General features: G+C 41.5%; 2 protein-coding genes across 4 annotated transcripts; both read right to left on the minus strand.

Moving 5' to 3' along the window:
* Window positions 1–511: 511 nt before the first annotated feature.
* Window positions 512–6,841, minus strand: sil1 (SIL1 nucleotide exchange factor). Of its 2 annotated transcripts, none has more exons than XM_022757092.1 (12): window positions 6,721–6,841; window positions 6,197–6,312; window positions 4,760–4,886; window positions 4,513–4,621; window positions 4,312–4,417; window positions 4,099–4,176; window positions 2,668–2,739; window positions 2,427–2,548; window positions 1,435–1,531; window positions 1,180–1,344; window positions 920–1,084; window positions 512–822 (listed from the first exon to the last, which is right to left on the minus strand). In XM_022757092.1, exons 2-12 carry the CDS (start codon window positions 6,305–6,307, stop codon window positions 619–621), a joined length of 1,356 nt encoding a protein of 451 aa, XP_022612813.1. In that variant the 5' UTR covers window positions 6,308–6,312; window positions 6,721–6,841; the 3' UTR covers window positions 512–618. The 2 variants fall into 2 exon arrangements, with proteins under 2 accessions (XP_022612813.1, XP_022612812.1); XM_022757091.1 differs by having other exon boundaries at window positions 2,668–2,763.
* A 3,042-nt stretch (window positions 6,842–9,883) lies between these two features.
* On the minus strand, window positions 9,884–19,127 carry spdl1 (spindle apparatus coiled-coil protein 1). 2 transcript variants are annotated; one of them, XM_022757111.1, is made up of 13 exons: window positions 18,966–19,127; window positions 18,536–18,712; window positions 17,662–17,856; window positions 17,126–17,275; window positions 16,602–16,700; window positions 16,401–16,511; window positions 16,168–16,308; window positions 14,612–14,715; window positions 13,994–14,114; window positions 13,667–13,733; window positions 13,383–13,562; window positions 13,225–13,303; window positions 9,884–10,190 (listed from the first exon to the last, which is right to left on the minus strand). In XM_022757111.1, exons 1-13 carry the CDS (start codon window positions 19,125–19,127, stop codon window positions 10,019–10,021), a joined length of 1,758 nt encoding a protein of 585 aa, XP_022612832.1. In that variant the 3' UTR covers window positions 9,884–10,018. The 2 variants fall into 2 exon arrangements, with proteins under 2 accessions (XP_022612832.1, XP_022612833.1); XM_022757112.1 differs by lacking the exons at window positions 13,994–14,114; window positions 14,612–14,715 and having other exon boundaries at window positions 18,966–19,120.
* Between the last annotated feature and the right edge of the window lie 4,135 nt (window positions 19,128–23,262).

The raw sequence follows: 23,262 nt of genomic DNA on the forward strand, positions 1-23,262 counted from the left end.
CTCTGGTCTTACAAGGTCACTTAATGGAATGGGATCATTATTATTTACACCTGTATTTTACCTGCTTTGATAAATCAATATGTCTGCTGTGAAGAGGGTCTATGTTAACCACCCCCCCACGCCAAAAAAAACATTCAGAGGTCATCAATGAAGCTTGGTTTGTCAAATTCATTTTCTGAGGAAAAGTACCTGGAACTATTTTTGGTCGAAAAGCGGCTTCTGTGTCAGTCTGTATCAGTCTGTGTCAGTCTGTGTCTGTCAGTCTGCGTCAGTTTGTCGGTCTGTAGTAGTCTGTGTCTGTATCATTCTGTGTCAGTCAGTCTGCATCAGTCTGTCTGCACCAGTCAGTCTGTATCAGTCTGTGTCTGTCAGTCTGTATCATTCTGTGTCAGTCAGTCTGCATCAGTCTGTGTCAGTCTGTCTGCACCAGTCAGTCTGTATCAGTCTGTGTCAGTCTCTATCAGTCTGTTTCAGTCAGTCTGTATCAGTCTGTGTCAGTCTGTCTGCACCAGTCAGTCTGTATCAGTCTGTGTCAGTCTCCATCAGTCTGTGTCAGTCATTCTGTATCAGTCTATATCAGTCTGTGTGCTCCTCTGCACAGTGTGGTCACTCCGCTGGTCATTTCGTTTTCATTTTGACTTGCAGTTTATCTATAAGTTCTACCAACTCTGTGAAGTAGCTGTTCTCCTCTCCCAGAATCATCTCAGACTGGACCATGTGTTGGTACTGGTCTCGGAGAGACAGCAGAGAGTCCATCAGAGAGCTGTCTGAGCGGTACTGGTCCAAACACATCGGAGCCATCGCCAACAGAGCCCGAAGAGCCTGAGAGAAAAACGTTCTTAAAGGTTCTTATAGGTGAATACTGTTCCTGTAGCACTACGGCTGATTATAACCTGTTAATTATCAACATTTTTTTTACCTTCTCTCTGTAGTCATGCTCAGTGGACTCCAGCAGCTGTGGGACCAGACTGCACCAGCCCTTCTCCAGCAGCTCCCCATCCAGGGACACCTTAGAGTACTGCCGCACACGCTCGTCATGAGCAGCATCCAGGACCAGGTCCAAACCTGCTTGGGAGATCAGCTCCTAGTGGAACAGACCAGACCAGCCTCCCCATCACCAACAAATCAGAGTCAGAGTTCTCATCCTGGACAAACTTCACACATAGGTTGTTGTTGTACCTTCTCACTGATTATGTCATACAACATGGTGACAATGCGCAGTCGCAGAACTCCGTCTCCATCTGCCCTGAACAGCTCTGATAGGACCTGAAGTCCCCCATGTGACAGGAAGTTGTGTTGTGCATAGGGGAAGTGACGTAAGAGGGAGGCCACAGCAAACAGGACCTGAGAAGAGGACAGTCACAGAGGACGTTAAAGCTCAGGTGAGTGTGTTTCACCTGGATATGTCGCTGTGATGTCAGAGGGTGTCAGTACCTTCTTCTTCACTCTGAGTGGCTGAGCAATGGCCAGCACGGTCAACAGTGTCTGCAGAGCACCACTCTCCACAGCTTTCACTTGGACCACTGGGTTACTACAGGACAAACAGCTGTTAGACAGCTGACAAACAGCTGGACACAAACACAGACACCAGCTCAGATCTGATATCAGGGGACACAGAGACCTAAGAACAGGGCTGCAATTATAAAGTCTTACATCCCTATAATCACTCTTTTGGTTGGTATTTGCATATAAATAGGACAAGATGAGGAGACTGACAGAAAAAGAAGAAGAGAAGGTGATTGAGATGAGAGAGGAAGAGGAGGTACTGCCCACTGTGCCCAGGAAAGGATTAGCATTATGCCCCTGTGCTAGGCAACACAAACAAAAACTGAATGACCTGATCACATTCAAACAATGTAGGCCTAATTACCCCTAATGCCCCCAACCCAGCTAGCAAGCGCAGTTTTGGTCCTCAGTATTTCTAAAATCCTTGGTCAGCCATGGCAGCAGCATTTAGGCAGGCTGATTTGCTCCATCTACAGTCCAGGCAGAGAGGGCAGCCACCTGCAGGAGTGAGTTACTACAGCATTTTAAACTCACACAGAGGTGTAGGTTTGGTTTCAGACAATGAAGAATAAAATTTAATGAAATCACTAATTTCTTGAAGTGTGTTATTGTGTTCTCCATATTAAATGTAGTATAAAAAAACTTTTATAAACATCTGTGCTATAACCCTTCTTAAAACTGCCAGGCAGTTTACAAAGCACTGACAGCTCCACTTTTTGTTGCTCGTTAAGCCTGATACTAATTGAAGGCGTCTCAGATGAGTGTCTCAATACTCGCATGTTCTCTCATGTGGACTGAGGTAAAAGGACAGTGAGAGATCAATCAGCCTAAAACTACACAAGTGTGCAGCTGTGATGGAGACGTGTGATGTTGAGCTCTTCAGTCAAACAGTAGCTGAACACTGTGAAGAGTGTTTGTACCTGGATAAAGCAGATCCCAGAACAAAGGCAGAGTTCTCCTGTAGTCTCAAGTCAGAGCTGTTCAGACCCTCTAGAATCACTTGGAGACCCCCCATGGAGCAGAGAGTCTGAGCATTGTCCACCTAACACACACACACACGCACGCACGCACGCACGCACGCACGCACACACACACACACACAGAATCTGCAGGTGAAACTGTTTGTCAATGGGTGTGTGTGTGTGGTGTGTGTTGTGTTACCTGGTGCACCAGGTACTCCAGCTCTAGCAGGATGTTCATTCTCTGCTCTGCAGTTGAGTTGCTGCTGTTGAACTGTTCAAGCAGACGCCTCATTATCTGCACAACACCACAAACTTCATTCACGAGGGGCTATGTGAGGTATCTATAGTGAGTGTATTACCTGCAGCAGATTCAGATCAGTGCTCTCACAGCACCAGCTGAGTGATGAGCTGCTGTGGGCGGGGTCCCCAAAAATCTTCAGTCACTTTACAAAAATACCCAAAGAAAAATCCAATATCAGTAGAAGTTATCACTTTATTTTGAATATTTTCACCAGTTTATCTTCAGTAAAACAGCCCTTTAGTTTGGCACTACCTGGAGCTACTGCTTTGATAGAAGGTGAAGCAGTGAAAATATTCTAAATCAAGTCTGCACTAAAACTGATATTGAATTTTTAGTTCTGTATTTTTTAAGTGGCTGAAACATGTTTTTCTGTGACACTGTCCACAGCAGCTGATCACTCACCTCCTGTTGCTTATCTAAAATGAATCTACTGCAGGTAAAACACTGAGTATGTATAAGAACTTCACACAGCCCCAAGTCAGATAACACCAACATCACAGACAGACAGCTGCTCCATGGTCACTGTGATGAGGTAAAGCTTCCACCTGCACTACAGGAAGCTGGATTTAATGCACAGATGAAAACCATTATCTAGGCTCATTTCTGAAAGTACGCTGATATTAAAATAAATTCTCTTTCCAGACATGTCTTAAACTCTGTAAAAAATCCTCTGCTATGATTCATATTTAGTTTAATATGGGTTCACATTAAAAACTGGGTCTGAAGCTCATCTACTCTTACTTCCTGGTTTTGAAATCTGGATCAGATCTTATGCCCCGCCCACCACCTGCTTGCTCTAGGTGGGCAAGTGAAAGAGCAGAGAGTATCAAGATGGTTAGAGGAGGAAACATCAGAGAGACTCAGCCAAATGTTTGAGCCTCAGTCAGACCCAGACTCAGATGAGGAGTCTGTTGAGACCAGAACCAGAGACTAGCGGACGTATCAGAACGGTGAGCGTAGTTAGCATCTTTTATTTGTTTATGTTGTTTTTTAGCTTGTAACTGGCAGGGCCTGACACAGTGTTAGTGGTTTTGCTAATGCAAACTCTCTCTCTCAAACTCTCATGGTCAAAGCAAAGCAACTCATGAATGCTGATGCATATAAAGGACCTTGTTGGTTAGAAGAGAGTAATTGTACATCAGGCTTGAATTTACAATTACTATAATACCTTGTTTTATTAACAGTCATCACACACGGATGAACACAGATATCAGTATCTGTCATAAATTAATATCAGCTGATTGGTCAAGGTCTGTGTGATTCATTGTGGACAGACACTGAAATACTAACTGACTCATCAATAACTGAGACTGAACACTGATGATGTACCTGAACATCCGTCTCCAAAAGCAGGTCCAACTGAGCCATGTCCCTCTTCAACTCCTCTAAGGGGCGGTACATAGACACCTGTAGACACACACGCACACGCGCACACACACACACACACACACACACACACACACACACTTCAGTTTAAGTGCGATGTGCTGTGTTAGTTTGTGTGTTTGGTCAGAGCTGGAATCATCAGTCTTGTGTTGATACCTGCTGGTCTGGGTCTTTGCTCACTGGGTTCAGGTCTTCCTTGATCTTCTTCATGGCCTGTTTCAGTTCATCAGGACTGAAGAAGGACCCGGTCTCTTTTGTGTCCCTGGGAGAGACAGACTCACTGATGATATCATGTTCTCCTGACACCTGGTACACAGTGATAACAGTGTGAAGATCAGGGTCACTGCTGTGTCGTACCTTTGGTGCTCCTGGGTCCAGTATTTGAGCTGCTCCTCTCCAAGTCTGACCTCCCTCTGACCTGTCTGCAGATTCAGCCTCACATGAGAACCTGCTGGGACTGCCTGGCCTACACACACACACACACACACACACACACACACACACACACACACACACACACACACACACACACACACACACGTCAGTCTAAAATTGATTCAAATTTGACTGTAACACAGTGTCTGTACAGGATCCACTACAATACCTGGTTTGAGTGATTGCCACTGCTCAGTAGGTTGGACCACCTTTAGATTTACCTCCTTCTCCTTCTCCTCTTCTTCATCACCTCCTCTTCCCTCTGTATTCTCCACCACAGTTAGGGCAGAGACAGACTGCAGAAAAACAATAACAAAAATCATTGTATCTTTGGTGAACTGTTTCATTTTACAATGAAAGGTTGATTTCCTTTCATAAAACCAGATTTATCATGTGTGTCTGTGTATTAGTGTTTGAGACATAGGTGTGTTTTAATTCCCAGCACTGGTCTCAGATCAGTACAGAGGACAGAGGAATTCCTCCTCAGTGTCTCTCTGCCACATCATCCTGTTACATTACTGTCAGAGACAGGACATTAAAGACACATGAAGGCATCAGTTTTACCTCACTTGCCTCACAAGAGATTAAGTTCTAACATGCAGTGGGGTCCAAGAGTCTAAGACCACTTGACTCTTGGACCCCACTGTATGGCTTTCCTCTCACAGATGCTTATACAAGATAAGAAATAAGACACTGTCATTGTGGGCAAACAACCAAATGATGTTTATCTGTGACAGGATACAGAGCAAGATAAAAGATAAACAGCAATAGTGAGTAAAAACCATAAAGAAGTACTGCACAACAGTTGTAATACAGCTAATGCATCTTCCTGTCTTTGAACGGATTTCAACATAAAGTCCCAAAGTGGCGGAGATAACCAGACAAAATTTGTTTGTATTCTATGATGAAAATACAAATGCAGGTTTACAAAACACTTCATGCCATCATGCCAAATAGGGCAGAAAATTAAATATATTTAGAATAATTTCAAAACAACAATCAAGTCTGGATGGCCGCACTACGTGATATTTTACATAACATAATAGTAGAAAAATTACAAATAACTAAAGTTTTTAAAAAGTTAAAGTGAGGACATATATAGGAGAATTACTACATATACAGTATATGGCATCTTTTTGTGAATTTAAACCTTTTTTTAAACTGAAAAATTGGCTCTGGAGAAGAAGCTCTCTCAGTCTGTTGATTGGGGCTTTGATGGTTCTGGATCTCTTTCCTGACTACAAAGGGACAAACAGACTGTGACCTGGGTGTGACGTGTCTCTGCTGATGTTGAAAGCTTTAGGTGGGTAGTATGCACAGTGATCAGGCTTGGGAGCCTATTTCTCACAATCCTCTGTGCCATTTTCACCACCTGGACCAAGTCCTTCTGCAGCTGACACAGCATACTGTGGTACAGTGGCAGAGAATAAGCTTGGAGGGGGGTTTGGCCTGTTCAGATCACCTGTTACCTGTGATACACTCCCTGCAGAGATGAAGCTTTTAGCTTACAGGAATCAACACACCTTTTCAATGGTGAGGCATGATTCTCATCACTGAGGTTTATTAAGAATGTCAGGCATTTAAAGTATAACCCAGTTTAACTCACCTTCTGACCATGAATCCTGTTAGTTTGATGGCAATGCAAGACCAGGAGAAGAGCCAAGCAGCTGAAGCAGCTGAATGAAGTTCCTCTACCACAGCTGGAGATCATCATCATGGAGACTGAAACACAGGAGGACACATTGACACCTCAGTATTACTGTCCTCTGTCCTACACACAGCAACACCTGGACCTTTTGCAGACAGGGTGATCCAGCACACCAGTCTCCATTCACAAATCTGATGTTTTAACTCTTCCTTATCTCACTACTCAACACCATATGTTAGCACTGGCTCCTTCAGATTGATCACCACTTTGATCAACAGTTACCATGTTTTCATAAAAGTCGAGATTTTGAACGGAGTTTGGTGTGTGTGTGGTCACCGACTGTCAGATGAGCTGCTCAGTGATAGTGACGACACAGCTTTACATACTATGAACCAAGCGCTACACAACAGCTAGGATGATCTTCATGTGACGGCAGCTGACATTATGACGTCAGCGAACAGAGACGTTTCACACAAACTTGCCTGTTTCAGTGGAATCAGGAGCTGAATCGCAGCCAGATGTCAAGTCGTCACAAACAAACTGACGGTTCCCGTACACCAGGAGCTTTTTATACCCAAAAGGCTTCCGTCACTGCGCACTCGACTCTCATCATACAGCCGTCATTCTTTCTGACGTGTTCCATTCAATAGCAGCATTTCTCAATACTGCCGCCTGCTGGTGTGGAGACATATAAGCTTGTTTTATTTGTATGGCCTCCCCTAAGAGCAAAAGTGTATCAGAGACAGTACAGAAACCGAGACCGTTTATTTCCTGTATCTGTGTCACGTGGGTTTCTCCACCTCCCCGCCCCTTTAGGAGACCGGAAGCAGGTCTGATGGTATTCATTCCAATGAGGAAAGTGAACGACATCACAGATTATCACAGATTCTTTTCGCTCCATAGTCACCTAAATAAATAATGGACCCAGTTTTCAAAAGCCACAGGTCTTCAGAACATTCTGACATCAAAGTGTCATTTTTCAGACTAACAGATCCGGAGAAAATTAACTTCATTGGAGACCTGCCTCTGTCTCAGTGCCAAACTCTGGCAAGATCTGTCAACTACCGACATCGTTTGCCAACCGATAACAAGATGTTTAGATGGACCACAGTTATTTTTGGATTGACTTACTTATTCGTCAAACCATGGATTAAACTTCTGAAACCTAAATAAAACTTGTTTCATTGCTTAACAATTGCTAAAACAGATTATTAGCCTATTAAATTGACATGACTTTGAACTGGGCTGATCAGATGTTGTTAGTAGATTTAAAAAAAAAACAGCGGCAAAAAAGGCGCAAATTTGTACTGTATCCGTGTTAGGTCGTCTATTGCTGTATTCTTTTGGCAGGGACAAGTAATCCATAAATTAGGGTTAAAATGCCGGAGCTTTGTGCGGCAATAGGCTGTAATAACAAGAAAAACAGATCTGTCTTCTTTTCCAAAGGATGCAGAATTTTATTTCTGTTTTATTGAGAACCATTATTCTGCCCTGGCAGTACGACGTCAGCTTTGTACAGCTAGACAGATAGTTAACAGCAATGAAGAAGGGAAACTCCAGAAGTCTTGTTGAGGATTGATGTTTTATCTTTTGTTCTCTTTTCTTCCTCAGTTTTATTTCTTAAGTTTTTCTCCATTAGTTCTGTAGACTGAAATAAACAGAAAATAAACATTACAAAAGTGTAACGTCTGTAATGTCTTTTACACCATAAAATATGAAGTTACACATTTACACAATAAACTACAGATACTCTTAATGTATAGAAATGAAATAAACATCTGCAGTATAATCAAACTCACTGCTACACCGTTATCAGCATGAATCAACAAATCCACTGACTAATCAGTCTGAGGCGTAGCGCCGAGTCCCCCTGCTGGGCAGGTTAAATATTACGTCGGTAAAAAAACAGGAATTTACCGCGAGTGTAACTAGTGAAAACCGATAGTTACAAACGTAATAAAATGCACTATTAAAGTAAACATGTACATCACACAGTAAACACAAAGCTGACGTGTAATTACTTACAGACAAAGATTTACCCAAGCTCTGTTTTGAAGCAGTCTCTTGTGTGATTTGTTGTTGCTCGGCTCGGTCCGTCACTGAAACGGGTCCGACTAGGAACTATGACTAAACGCCGAAGGGCGGAACAACCATAGACTTGAGAATAAAAAACAATCTCAAGTAAAAACTTAACTGAACAACTTGCACTTGTATTGGAGTCATATTTGATCAGGAGAATCTATACTCTGACACAAGTTATGGTACAGTGTATTTTTTCCAACTCTGTAAAGGAGGATGTGAAGTTCGTACAATACAAACGTAGAGCAAGTTATGTGTGTCAGTGAAGCCCTCAGCCAATCAGGATAAACTACTGTCGTCACAGAGGTGGTTCTCAGTCGGTGAAGCCGATAGAGAGAGCATCAAAGCTGAAGGCGCCTTGCTCCCGCTAGGTTTTTATATCATGTGACATAGTGAAGTTGCGCAGCGCCGGCGAAAGTTGGACAAAATTTCTTTCCAGCATGCAATGTGTTAAGTCCAGCATGCATCACATCAAGTCGGCGATGCGCAGCGCCACATAAAATCGAACGCACCTATTGAGTGCGAGATGATGCACTCATCACGTTACCTTGATGATGCCAAATCATCTGAATTCAATTTGGGCTTCGGACTTTTGCTTGTACATTTTTATTATCTCCCTTCACTTCCTGTTTGTAAACAGAAAAAATAATGTGGGATCAGATCTGATCCAAATTGCATATTTGGAATTCATCATGTCATCATAGGACAAATAATTCCACTGGTTCTGAATCTCAGTGAGCTCTGTGTTTATACTGTCATATAGGCCTACTGTCTTTTTTCTTGTAATGCTAACATTAGGGTTCGTTCTTTTCATGCATGTTTGTTAACCGTCCTTTTTCTATCTTATTATTTCTTGCGTTTTATGGCGGTTGTTTGCCGTTTTTACGCTTCCGGGCATCCCATGGTGCTTTGTTCATTATTGTGCATGAAATTAACTGTATCATATTTTGAAAACTTTAACATACTCCGCTTTATTTTTGTCTCCTAGCAGGTAAACATGTGGCCCTACTTCCTTACACGAACCTTATCTCTGGACTCTTGACCAACCGCTACAGACACCCTTTGGTACAATCTGGTATTACACCTAATCATGACACATGGCAACCTCGTGTTTAATGCTAATGTCACAATGCTATGAACTTTGGGTAATTCCCTCAGGCAGTCTGCAGAAATGCACTTACAGAAAGTGTGCATAAAGGTCTCAAAATGTCTGTTGGGGAGCTCTCATGCCCTTGATGGTTTGACAGGTTTGACCTTTTGGTCATAAAATGTCAATTGTGTATGAATTCTGTTATGGTTAAAAACATGTTTTGTGAGGTCACAGTGACCTTTGACCTTTGACCACCAAATTCTACTCACTTAATACTTGAGTCCAATTGAACTTTTAGTTTCTCAAGGCGTTCCTGAGATGTTGTCTTCACAAGGAATAGATGGACAAAATCATTTGATTCAATATCAAGCAGCTAAAGTTACATCCTTTTTTACAAAACAGTTGAGATGACACTATTGTTGCCAAAGTAACTCATTAATATTCATACATTTTAAGAAACTGGACAGACTGTTGCAAATATTTTAATTGTGTAAGATTTAATAATACAGTGAACTGAACAGAGATGTACAAGTCAGTATGTAAATGAAAAAGACTATCAGGTTATAGCAGCACATATACATATAGAGCATAAACTGTGTTCCAGATAAGGCCTACTGTTGAGCACACTGGTTCTCCATACTGCTGTTAGAGCTGACATGGATCATCTCCACTGCTCTTGGTTTCCTCACTCCCTCCTCTCGTTTATTCTGCTGCTGGTTCTCCTCCTGGTTCTGCTGCTGGTTCTCCTCTATCGTCTTCTCTATACAGTCAGTCACAGGAGAGCTTCAGGGGACCAACACACAAATATCCAGTTTTATTCAACATTATGTCTCAATTCTGCCAAGTGATTTTATATCAGTTCAACTCTTCAATTCTATAGAAATATTAGTCAGCTACACTGTAATGATTTGACTTTATTGTCAACATAAACTGTTGTAATCAAATCTTTCAGTCATGTGTTTTTAGTATTTGTCAAACTGCTGGTTTATTAGGTGTCCTGAGCTCTTGACTATGAAACAGGTTCATCATATCCAGGATCTAGCTTCACTGAACCTAACCTCATCCTTCCCGATAACCTGTTCTATCAAGCTGGTTATCACCTGGTTCAGTTAACCCTGGATTTACCTGTCCAGCTCTGACTGTGTTCATGAGAAAGAGGAAGAGTTGTTAATTATAAGCCATGAATGAAGTATTAATATGATATGAGAAGAAAGGTAAATCCAAATTCAACAAGTGAAATCTAAACAAACTAGAATAGAAACCTGATCCGGAGCAGGGGGTATTCCATCAGCGTCGCTCAGGAAATCTGCACTTACTTGAAAAAGCCCGGCTAGAATTAACATCAACTTTCACTTCACTCAATCCATTCCATTTACAGTTTAGCCGAGCCCAGTCAACGTTAACTGAAAACAGGGTTGAAAAGCTACATTAAGCGCCCGCACGGACTGTACAAGCAGCCCAGAACAGTCGATTGTCGAAAAGAAGAGCCGTCTTCTTCTCAGCAGCGGAGCAGATCCTGCATTACGGTTACCACCTGTACGTATAATACGTAAATAATGTAATGTCAAGTAAAACCCAACCAGTTATAACTACAGGTGGACTGGAGAAGTTTATCAGTGAGCAGTAACTGACAACCTCTGTGTGAGAAAATACACATATGCGCACCTTCAGGTGAAGACAGGAGTAGGCTACAGAGCGCATATCATCAGTTTACACAAAACTCCAGTTGCACAGGTTCCAGTCCAACCTGTGGCCCTTCCTGCATGTCATCCTCTCTGTCCCTGTGGCTATCAGAATAAAGGCAATGAATGTTTAATTAATTGTACATTGCAAACTGCAGCCTTTATTTTATGTAAATTTATGTTAGGCTAATTAATCAATGTAGGTAAGTAGGCAATAATCAGCAGATTGATCATGCTAATATTCTACTCATTCACTTACATTTGGGGCTGAAGGTTAAGATAGTTATTTATTGTATAATTCATAAATATGATTGACAGCCTACATTATTAATATGACAATGCACAGTTTAAAACCTCTACATAAATAAAAATGTCAATCTGTCCTGTAGAATTCATAAACATACAGCTACACATTTAAAGAAAACATGTTTTTTCCAGCTGAGGAAAAAAGTATCAAACTCTCCTTTTGTATTTAAGAGACAAATCTAATGTAAATCTAATGACTCCTTTGCTTTTCTGGTGACAGCTGCAAGGTTGACCTATCAATCACGCTGTTGACTAACCCTAGTTTCCGAACACAGACATGAAAAAAGTGATGCAGGCACAAAAAGACACGATGGAACTGTCTTTTGGGATTCTGTTTACGGCTATTGGAAATTCATTGAAACACAGCTATGTTAAGCTTGACAGTTAGCCTGCTAGGGAGCAGGCTAGTTCAGCAGTATCAGTTACCATGGTAACTGAACAAGGAATCCTATAAGCCACAGTAATGGAAACAGAACTCTGACTTACATTAGACTCAACAAAATAAGCCAGGATTTTACTTTATCTGTCTTGATGGAATAGGGCCCAGGTTAGGAGTTCACCATCAGTTACCATGGTAATTTACCCCGGTAACAAGTCAACCACCATCATAGGACTGAAAACCCAGAGTTAAACCTGAAGTTACTTCACTAAACTCAAATGCTGCTTCGAATCACAAGCTAGTTATTTGTGCCTTATACAGTAACATCCAGGAGGGAACATGACAAAGAGAAACAGATGTTAAAAAGAATATAAACATTTACATTTATAGTAGGGGTGGGCGATATGGCAAAAATATCATATCACGATTTTTTAAAAATAAAATCACGATTTCGATTTTATCACGATCTTAAATTGGAAAAAGAAAAACACAATTTAGACCAAAGAACCTTTCTCAACAGATTTTATTTCAAATAGTCGCAGTTTTGCCTGCATGTGCAAACAACGTAAAGTTTAAGGTAAACAACAACATCATTCTGGTTCGTTGTGTTACCAACCGACGTGCGAACGGTTTCTGTGCAAACTTTGCAAATTACATTTGCTTGCGCTTGATCAGTTGCGGAAAATCCAAACCAATTCCATATAATGGAGGTGGATTTTTTTTTAGCGACCAACTCCGTTTGGCTTTCAGCCATCACTCTCCATGTGCTACCGCTACACACACAAACAAGGAGGCGGGTAGGAAAGTGCGTCACTGCCCGTAATCCGCTATGATTGGTCGCTCAGGTTGACGACGTCAATACGTCTGGTGCGTCGGTGCATCAGCATAGAACTGCAATTTATAGAATGTGCCCTAGATGATCCCACGATCTCTGCAGTTTGAAAGATCGTCTTCACGTTGTAATCCTTCACGATCTAATATCGTCATATCGCCCACCCCTAATTTTATAGTTAAAATTCCCAGAGACACCAGCTGTTGTGACTTCTGGTACCACGGTAACACATTTGTGTCTGTGCCAACATTAGTTTACCAGTTCAACCCCTGATGTCTTTAACAACTGTAACATATTATATATATTGTGTACAACATATATTATAATATATTTCATTTCTGATGTTACTGAATGTTTCCTATTTGTGTTGATCAAATGAAGAGTGCTCAGTGTTGCAGACAGCTCCATCACAACAGAGCATCAGGAGTCATCAGTTCATACACAGATCTCTGTACTGTAGCTGTCTCAGACTGAAGTGAAGAGGAGTGGACTCACTGGATCAAGCCTGACAGTGAACTAGGCTGCAGACAGGTAATGGATAAACTACTGACAGGACACACACTGTACATACACTGTACACACATGAACACACACACACGCACACACACACACACTGACCTGGGGTTGGGAATTACAACAGGCTCATCTCCACTGATCTTCACACACTTTGCTGGCCGTGGCTCAGTCGGCTCTGAACCTGAGGACGTGACAAAATTATTAGTGATGTCATCACATCAGTGAGGTCAGGCCTTTGCTTTGTCCTGCTTGCTGCGAACCTTGTGTGGAGCTCAGTGCCTTTACTGTAGAACAGGTGTCAGTCTCGGGGCCTGCAGTCTGATTATGTGTGACACCCATCTCCATGGTAACTGCCTTGTTAGGAGTGGTGTCGTCAGAGGGTATGATGTCCACAGGAAGTTTCTCTTTCTTTCTCTTCTGGATCACATTCTTTTTCACCTCTACAGATAAAATGACATCATAGTCACACTTTAACATTTTACATTTCACAGATTACTGTCATCTTCCTTTGAGGCACATGTGGGTCTGGTGTTATTCTACTGACCTCTGGGTTCATATTTGTGTTGGAGCTCCTCTACTCGTAGCTGTAGTTTGATCTTGTCACTCTGAGCCTGAAATATACAGAGAAAAAGTTCAACAAACATCACAGTAAACAGCAGCAGGAGCGAGTGTGTCAGACAGGCAGCAGACTGGTGGAGTAGTTGCTTGTTTTCATGTTTGCAGATGGACAGCAGTATTTGCAGTTACTACTTGTGAATTCAGTTTGTTCTATAGTCAACATCCTGTTGTTGTGACAGCTGCATTCTACTTGACCAACAGACACAGTGTTTTAAACCAACAGACAGTAGTTCAGGGGAGACATGACAGTCACCTGTTTGAGCAGCCGTTCAGATGAGAAGAGTTTCCTCTCCAGCTCCAGAGCTCTCTGACTCTCTGACAAAGACTTCATCCTCTGTAGGGAAAGCTCGTCTCCTAGACGCTCTGCGTCCTTACTGAGGACACACACGCACGCACGTACGTACGTACATACGCACGCACATGCACACACGATTTCAGTGAACTAGAGCCCATACATACAGATAAAGACTAATCAAAGACAGACCCCTTTGAGCTGTAAGTGTTTTTTAACCCACCAATTATTTAAATTTTTTACAAATATGACGATTAAGTTTTTGTGAACCAAAGTAGCAATTAGTTTCTGTTGCTAAGCTACAGCTGACACTGGTCAGTGAGGCATCACCTATATGGAAGCATGTGACTGACAGAGTTACTGTCTGCTTAGTTTGTATGATGAGAATACAAGTGGCTCTCTCACACAGGTTTATTCCAGTTCCATGAAGTTTTGTGTCAAGTCACCGCTCTGTGTCTCTGACAGTAAAACTCAGATGAGCAGACTGAAAGGGTCTGAAAAGCTTCCAGTGTTTTTGCGCCACATTACAGGTAAACAACAGCTAACAAGACCAAGCAGTGTTTGATGAGTCAGACTCACACAGTGTTGTTGAGCTTCATCTTGAGCAGGTCAGTGTAGTAGGTTTCATCTTGGCCATCATTGCTCTCTGCTGGAGCTGGATTAGCTGGCTGAGACTTCAATATCTATACACACACATACACACATTCAGTATCTTACTTTAAATATTAGTTGTTGATAATATGAAACATGGCTGTAAGTTAAAGGTGAAGTAAGTGATTCTGGAGAAAGACTGTCAACAGTAAAACAAATACACCCCTCCTCTCAGAGCTCGTTTAGAAGCCACACCCCCAAATTCATGGACGTGCATTGCCAAGGCAACGACACAGTGATGGACTCCTGAGTGTCTTATAGGCTACATTGTGGAAGTGAATACTCAAAACAAACCTTATAATATACAACATCATCAAACTAACAATCTGCAGACAAACACAGCATCAGAGTTAGCCGTTTAGTTAGAAGAGGACTGTAGGTTTATAACTGAGCTAACAAGGAAGCTAATGTTACCTAGCATACCATTTCAAATGATGCATCCAAACAAATACATCCACTGTGCCAACAGACTTGTGTTTGGGTCTTCATGGCTATAAAACCCTTCACATGTTGTACAGATAATTACCATGATACAATGCGAACTGTCACTGCTTCTAAGCTAACATGCAGAGAGGACCAGATGGTTTCCCAGAGCCAGCACACCAGCTGCAGCTGGAGGTACTCACAACTCTCCTGCTGCTACAGTTAACATCACACCAATAACATATCAGACCAGACACACAAATGTGAGACTGGTACCTGTTTGCTAAGTAACCAGTTGCTGTTAACTTTCACAAACATTAGCAAACGGGACAAAACAAGGGGCCAGTGGAATGTCAAGATATTCCATAACGTTTTTACACTTTTTAAAGTCTCTGTCCCGGTCCTCTCAGTGTGCCTATCATTCAGGGTCAGTCCCAGTGGAAAAGTCCAGGACTCAATTTCTTTTCCAGTCCAACCGTGAACCTGTACCATTGGAAAGCCTCACTGATGTTGACACCATTCTTCATCCTTGCCTGATCATGGCACTTCTTTTTCAAATAATGTGTAATTTTTTTGTTTCTTGGCCATCATGCGGTCTTGACAATGCGATTATGTTGTGGAGTGTACACCAACATCCTGCCACCGCCATTAGATTAACATGCACTCGCCTTGACATCACCACTGGTTTCCCATCTGGAGTCCCCATCAATCCCATTCAAAACTTTTACTGTCCCTTGCTCCCACTGCCCCATTTCCCCCACCTGCCTTCCTCTTCTTTCCGTTGTGCTGAGCACGAGCATGAACACGCCTGTTGCTGATTGCCTTGAATAGTGTTGTGTGAGTCACTTTGTTTATTTCCCATTTACAGAGCTGGGCTGTGTAGGAACACCAGATGTTTCTTTGAGCATACACAGAGCAGACAGCAAGCAGAGCATGAGGACATATTCACTGAATCACTTTCTCCTCCTTTAATTCTCTGTTCACTTTTTTACAGCTTGTGTCCATTTGATTTTTTTTCTTTACAGTTAAAATATCAAACTTGTAGATTCATTAGCGCTCACCTCCACCTTCTCCAGTCTCTGTAGTTTACTCATAAGATTCTGGATCTCCCCATTCTTCTCAGAGAGCATGGACTGGAGTCTCTCCAGCTGAGCAGGGTCAGCCCTGGACCCCTGGAGTTGCATCAGAGTGGCTATTTGAACCTGAACCAGTGTCATTCAACAGTCAGTTATAAACAAACCACAGGACATGTTTGTAGCCACTGTATTTATCCAGTTCTCTCTGACACTGGTACCTTCATGCGCTGCAGCTGCTGTTTGCTGAAGGCGTGTTGTTTCTGCAGGGACTGATACTGGACCTTCATACTGATCAGCCGTATCTCCATCTCAGCACGCTTATCCTCCAACTGAAACACATGCACACTGGTTGCTTCAGATTCAGGTTTCTGCATTTATTTCTGTTTACCTCCAAAACATAGTATTCTGGTGGTTTTTACCTCAGCAAACAGGGAGTTCCCTTTGCTGTTGGGATCATGGGCCTTCTGTAGAACCTGGTCCAACTGGATCTGGAGGTCCCGGTTCACCTCACGAGATTTCTGTGCCATGACAGAGACACCAGGATATATGAGCATGCACAAACAAGAGACAAATACAGATCTAGAAACCAAGGTCAGACACACAGTGCTGTCCGTCTCATCACACACAGCAGTTCTGAGCTCTGCAGAGATGATGTGATGCATCATGTCAACATGAAGCAGAGTCTCAACATCTGGTTTATCTATGACATGTCCATGACATTAAGAAATGAGGAATTACCCAGTGTTAGTGTGCTGTTCCTAATAAAGCGCTCAGGGAGTATGGATCATTGGCAGATTCATTACGACTTAAAATGGAACTGTCAATCAATAGTCTGATGAACCAGAATAACATGAGAATATTATTGCACACAGACCAAAGATGAATTAACAAAGTATCTGCATATTTTTATCTATGAACTGTACAGTTGCAGATCTTTATTTACCTCTAAGGCATTAAACCAGGAAACAGCCTCTTTCTCTCGGTCCTCCTTCTCCTCTGTGATTCGCTCCAGGTGACGCAGCATGCTGCTATTGGTCAGCTCCAGCTGCTGCTCTCTGTACTGAGATTCCCGCAGAGTCTGCTCCAACTCCACCTGTTAGACAAACAAGGTCACCTTATCTACTGCTGGAGCTCCACCTGAGGGAGAAAAGCAGGTCTACCACAGCTCAGGAGGTAGACCAGATCGTCCAATAATCAGGACGGTGGTTCGATCCCCGACTCCTCCAGGCCTTTTGTCAAAGTGTCCTTGGGCAAGATACTGACCCCCTGATGGCTGTTCCATCAGTGTGTGGGTGTGATGTATGAATGTGTGAGTGAATGGGTGAATGTGGCAAGTACTGTAAAGTGCAGTCCATGTGGAGTTTATGGGGCAAAGTAGCAGTAAGTAGCAGCAACAGCACATTAGATGTAAGGTACCCAGGTTTTCAGTGAGGTATCAGTACAAGAGACAGATGAGTCAGAACAGTTAATCTCCCTCACCTTAATGGTCTCCAGATCCATGATCTTCATCTGTACCTCCATCACCTCAGACGTCATGGAACTCTGAGTGTGTTCATTCAGAGTTTGCAGCTCCTCCATTTTTTTATTCAGAGTCTCTGTCTGCACCTCCAGTTTGTGTCTCAGCTGTTTCTCACTGAGCTGAGACTCATCCAGAGCCAACTGCAACCTCAGCATCTGAGAACAAAACAACACATTAACAGTTACTGAACACACACGGATATCAAGACTTCACATATCACTAAATGTAGTAATTGGAAAAAGAGTTCAGAACTGCAGAACCTGTCTGAGAATCTTGTTTTTAGGTGTCTTACAGTATCACAGTGATTGTTGTCCATACATCCATGATGCACTGCAAACAGGAGCTGCTAATATGCTAATAGCTAATTCAGCAAGTAAACAATTTGCTAAAAATGTGCTAAAATGTAAAATTAAAAAAAAAACAAAAAAAAAAAACAGAGCCCACAGTTAACCAGCTGACTTAATGGCAACAGCACTTTTCCTTTCTACAGCTCCCAAAGTATTATGGGAACTGTTGAAGAAAGGAAGGGGGCAGGATCTACAACGAAATAAGACTTCCCCAATTTGAAATTTAAAAAAAATTTTAAATATCAATGTGGTGGATCACCACAAATAAATCTGTGTAACGCTGAAAGACCAGATCCACACAGTTCTACATTAAATAGGTGCTACAGCAGGTCAACAGGCCTTTTCACAGCAGAACAAACATATTGACTGTAGTTCTGTTCTGTTCAGGTGTCCCAGTGACCTAAGGCAGAGCACCGACAGGTGAAAACTGTCTGTTAAGAGGGTTATTTTTCAGGACCTGACCACAGTGGACCACAGGTTGGTGTACCTTGTTGTGTTGCTCACTGAGTGCCTTGCTGTGGCTCCTCTCCAGGTGTTCCTGTTGCTCCTGGAGCTGCTGTCTCTGTTGGGTCTTCACAAGGTCATAGTCCGACTGCAGTGACTCCAGCATCCGAGCCTTCAGCTCCACTTCCTTCTGCAGGGAGTACTTGTCCTGCTCGAGGGCCTGTGATAAACACATCACACAGGGACAGGTGGAAGGGATTAAAGCTCAACTCTGGATAATCCACACACCTGACCAGGAACACTTCTATCCTGAAGAAATAGTTCCTATAAAAAATGTCGACATAGTATTTGGTGGAGTGGGTATCTGAAAACCTGGAAACAGAAAACTGAAAGCACCTGCATGGGAATATATAGAACCTCTAGAGGTCAGAGAGAAAATGTGTTACCTGGCCCTCTAAAGAACAGTGTCATACCTCTAGTGCATTGGTCATCTCTACTCTCTGATCATCCAGTCTGTTCTGCAGTTCCATGTGCTGGTTGAGGAGGTCTAGACCAGCCTGAGCAGCCTGCTGGACCTGCCCCTCCCTCTCCCTCAGCTGGCTCCGGAGCAGCTGGACCTCCTCCTCTGCTGCCATCTGAAGAGGGGAGGAAGGGGCAGGTGTTTGTAAAATCTGCTTCATGCTTCACCACCATGCTGACTGCAACCTGCCTCACTACATCTTCAACACAGCCTCACATTCAACAGCTTTATTATGCTCATTGGTGACATGTTTGCTATACAAGGTCCTTCAAAATGTAGCAGCACATGAACACAGCGTCAGAGACGAGGGCTGCTCAACATCAACATATTTACAAAGGAAAAAAAATTATATAAAACCAAAGTATTATTTATGTCATTTACCTCCTTTCATTTCAGCTCAGTGTGAGAGTCTTTACTGCATCGACAATTCATTAAATTGAAACAAAGATGAAAACATAGATGGAGATATGTCGACCCTGAACATCTGAAAGTCAGGACAACATATCAGTGTGGTTCGACCTTCCTCTCTGGAAGCAGTTTGCCTGACTGCCGGTTATTTTTTTTTTTTTTAATTTATACTTTATCTAATCAGGAAGTCATATTGAGATCAAGATCTTATTTACAAGTGAGACCTGAGTACAGAAAAATAAACATTCACATATGTGTTCATACAAACAAGTGGACATGTGTTTCTGTAAACAGCAATCAGCGTGTATATTTAAATGCCTTTAAATATGCATTAAGATACGCAACCAGGTGTATAATAAGATGATGACTTAAATGCTCATAAATGCAAGTTAGAAAAGAGATTAAGTAAAACAATTACACCCTACATCAGTCAGACAAAATTTTCAGTTTGTCGAGTTTCAGTCTGTTCTGTAAGTTATTCCACACAAATGAGGCATGATATCTGAAGGCTAAAGATTAGTATTCACTGCTGGAACATACAAGGGAGTGATGATAAATTTCTGGAGTATGTCTTTATAAATTGAGTATCTGTTGCCATGACTGTAGTTAGATTTTTGTTCAGGCAGATACTGTAGATGGAGGGGAGGGTCCATATGGAGGCTACACCTGCTTCCTGTGCATACTGGTGATTTATAACACACATCTTCTCCTGCTCTCAGTCCTGGGTGTTTTTGGTGAAAGGTTAAGGTTCTCCACCTGCTGGTGTTGTTCCAGGAAACAGGGTTTCCTGATGTGTTTAGGAAATTATCTAATGTTGGACTTTCAACAGATTCAGAATTTCCCCATCTAACTTGCATTGTTAGTTGTGCACACCAGGTCTCTCACTAGAAATCTAGGAACCCCTCTTTGGTGTAATTTATTTTTCATGATTTATACAATCAAATGTGAAGGCAGACATGTTGTCTCTGGTTCCCTCCAGTAATGACCTGTGTTTATGTTCTATGATCTATTCATAAACAAATATAGACAATATATCATTATCAGATTTTTCTTAAACCCACGATAATAGCATTTCAAGTCCTGTTTCAGTCGGGCTGATCAGTAGGATTACACAGTCACAACATGATCAGTCTAACCTGCATTTTCTACTAATTTCCTCAAAGACGGTAGGTAGAAAATGAAAAAATAAACTGTCTGAAACTTTTTGAAATATAAATTCCTGAATATATTTATATTCCCTTTCAACTGGCTTAGTTAAATCACAGCGTTTCTTCTCAAGTGTTTACTTGTCTATACATGATCTCTCACACCACTGTCACTTCAGCACAGTTTATACCACTGAAAGACGTCACAGCCTTAAATGTAAAGTGTCAGTGAACAGCCAAACCTCACGTGTCTCATATTATCACCTGAAAGACACAAACTGGAGACAGTGACAACGCACGGTTCACCTCTAAACCATCCTCGCATCTGCTGCTGTAATACTGAGGTTAGTGAACACCGTCTCCTACTAGTCATGACTGAACGGATAATTCACTGTAGTCAGAGATAAAGTTAGTTTAACTGACGGCCGTTGGAGACGCGAATCAATGAATAACCGGAAAGAACTGTTTGTTGTCACCAGCCGCCTGATAGACAGAAAATAAACAGACGACCCACTAACTAGCTAACCACCGTCGGCAATAATGGCGCTTCAGCAACTTTCCCAGTTTCTTTTTATCACAAAGTTAACGTTAACGGTTTAATTTCCCCTGAGGTGACGTAGAAGTAACAACAGACAGCTGGTAGAGGCAGTTACAATCGTTACAAAATGGATATAACAACGAAATGATCATGTTTACCTCGACGTGTGAACAGTCTTCTGATAGAACTACAAACCGCCAGTTTTGTTTAAACCGAGCACAGTTCCCATGAACTATCGCGATACGAAACACGAGCTTGCCTCAACGAGAGTTGTGCCTGATTGGCCAATGAAGCGATAAGGGGCGTTTGTATTGTTTGGTCTCATGGAAAATGCACAGAAAAACACTATAGTGTCTCTATGATAAATCTTATTATTGTAATGGTTAAATTCCATATCCGTAAATGTAAATTTACAAGTAACAAATCATGCTTTATTGATTTGGTAGAGTTCAAATAATATAATAATTCAATTCAACACTCTCCCAAACAAAAAGCAATTAAAACTGTAACTGCTGGTGCTGTTAAAATGTTTATATAGTCCTAGATCCTATTGAGGAGACAAGTGCGGATGTGGTTCACCGAGAGGGGTTGGGTGGATGGATGGATGGATGGATGGATGGATGGATGTCTACACCATCTACTGTGATAGGTGGTGAATAGCTTTACTCTGTAATTGATGCTCCACAATAGACCTGAGAATGATACACATAACACTCCACTAGTCCTGTAATAAAATCAGTGATAATAAAGGTTTCATTTTAAAGTCCAAATAAAATAGTTAATTATACAAAAGCGCTCAACAGAGAGAGGAACAAATATATGTGACACTGTGTTTAAAGTACTTCGACCAACAACACAACTATGTGAACACACCATGACAATATTCTACTTGTTGAGGGAAATATTGTTCATTTTACTCCACAACATTTATCTGAAAGCTTAAGTAACTAGTTACTTTTCAGATGAAGACATGAACACACATTATATAACAAGCTTTTATAACACAACACAGTTACAGATATTTACAACCTTTTCGATTTCATACAAAAATCAGTGTGTAGTCAGGTCACAGTTCAGATGATGTATGAGTTGACTCCACCAAACTGTGATTTATCCCTCTAAACTTCTCTCATGGTTTCATTTCAATAAATGTTCCAATGATCCCATTTCACAACAATAATCAAAGAGTAGAGAAAAAGTCTGAAAACTGAAAACAGATTTGTGGATCAGAACTTTGTTTCTTCTTCTTTTCTCTCTTATAAATCTGAGATTTGTCTGTCTGCCTGTAAAACCAGCTCCACTTCCAGCAGCTACAACAATAACATACTGCTGACACACTGATGCTTTAACTACATTTTGCTGCTAATACTCATGTACTTTTACTTAAGTAGGAATTTTTTATTCTTGTAATGAAGTACTGGACAATATTTTAATGTATTTTTGTTGTTGGATCTGAATACTTCTTCCACCACTCACTGTTTAATGACTACACATTTCATCCAATCAATATAATGATGATGATTGATAGCTACTGTTTTTTCATGATCTTATTTTTTACAGATTAATGACCTGCTCACTCGCCTCACCAAATAAATTGTTCAAATTAAGAAAACATTTATCTTCATCTAAGACCTTATACATGTGTTTGTCTTTCTAGACAATACCTATATCTCAGAGGTCCATCTGGTGAAAAACAAGCAGTGGTTTTGTGGTAGTTTAAATATAAAAAAACAGACCAATGCACAGCTGCTCCATCCTGGATTTGTAGTTGATACTGGGAATATCCATGGAAGTGTAATGCATTCACTTGGAGGAAAAAAATTGCTCTGTTTCTCTGAATTAACTAGATCATTTTCTCAGAATTCTGAGATAATTCAGAAAAAAAGAGCAGGAATTTTATTTTTAAATTTTTTTTAAAGAAAACATTTTTTATATAGTTTTCTCCAAAAAATTCTGCTCTCTTTTTCTGAATTAATGATATCCTTATCTCAGAATTTTGAGATAATTATCTTGTTAATTCAGAAAAACAGAGCAGAATATTTTTTTCCTCAAGTGAATGCATTACACTTCCATAGATATCATCGCTTAACTGTGAGTAACACACACAGCCAATATAACAGTTGGTTTTCAGTCAAGTGTGACTCATGAAACGCAACAAC

This window comes from Seriola dumerili, unplaced genomic scaffold, assembly GCF_002260705.1.
Source record: "Seriola dumerili isolate Sdu_G_001 unplaced genomic scaffold, Sdu_1.0 BDQW01000264.1, whole genome shotgun sequence".
Taxonomy (NCBI): Eukaryota; Metazoa; Chordata; class Actinopteri; order Carangiformes; family Carangidae; genus Seriola; species Seriola dumerili.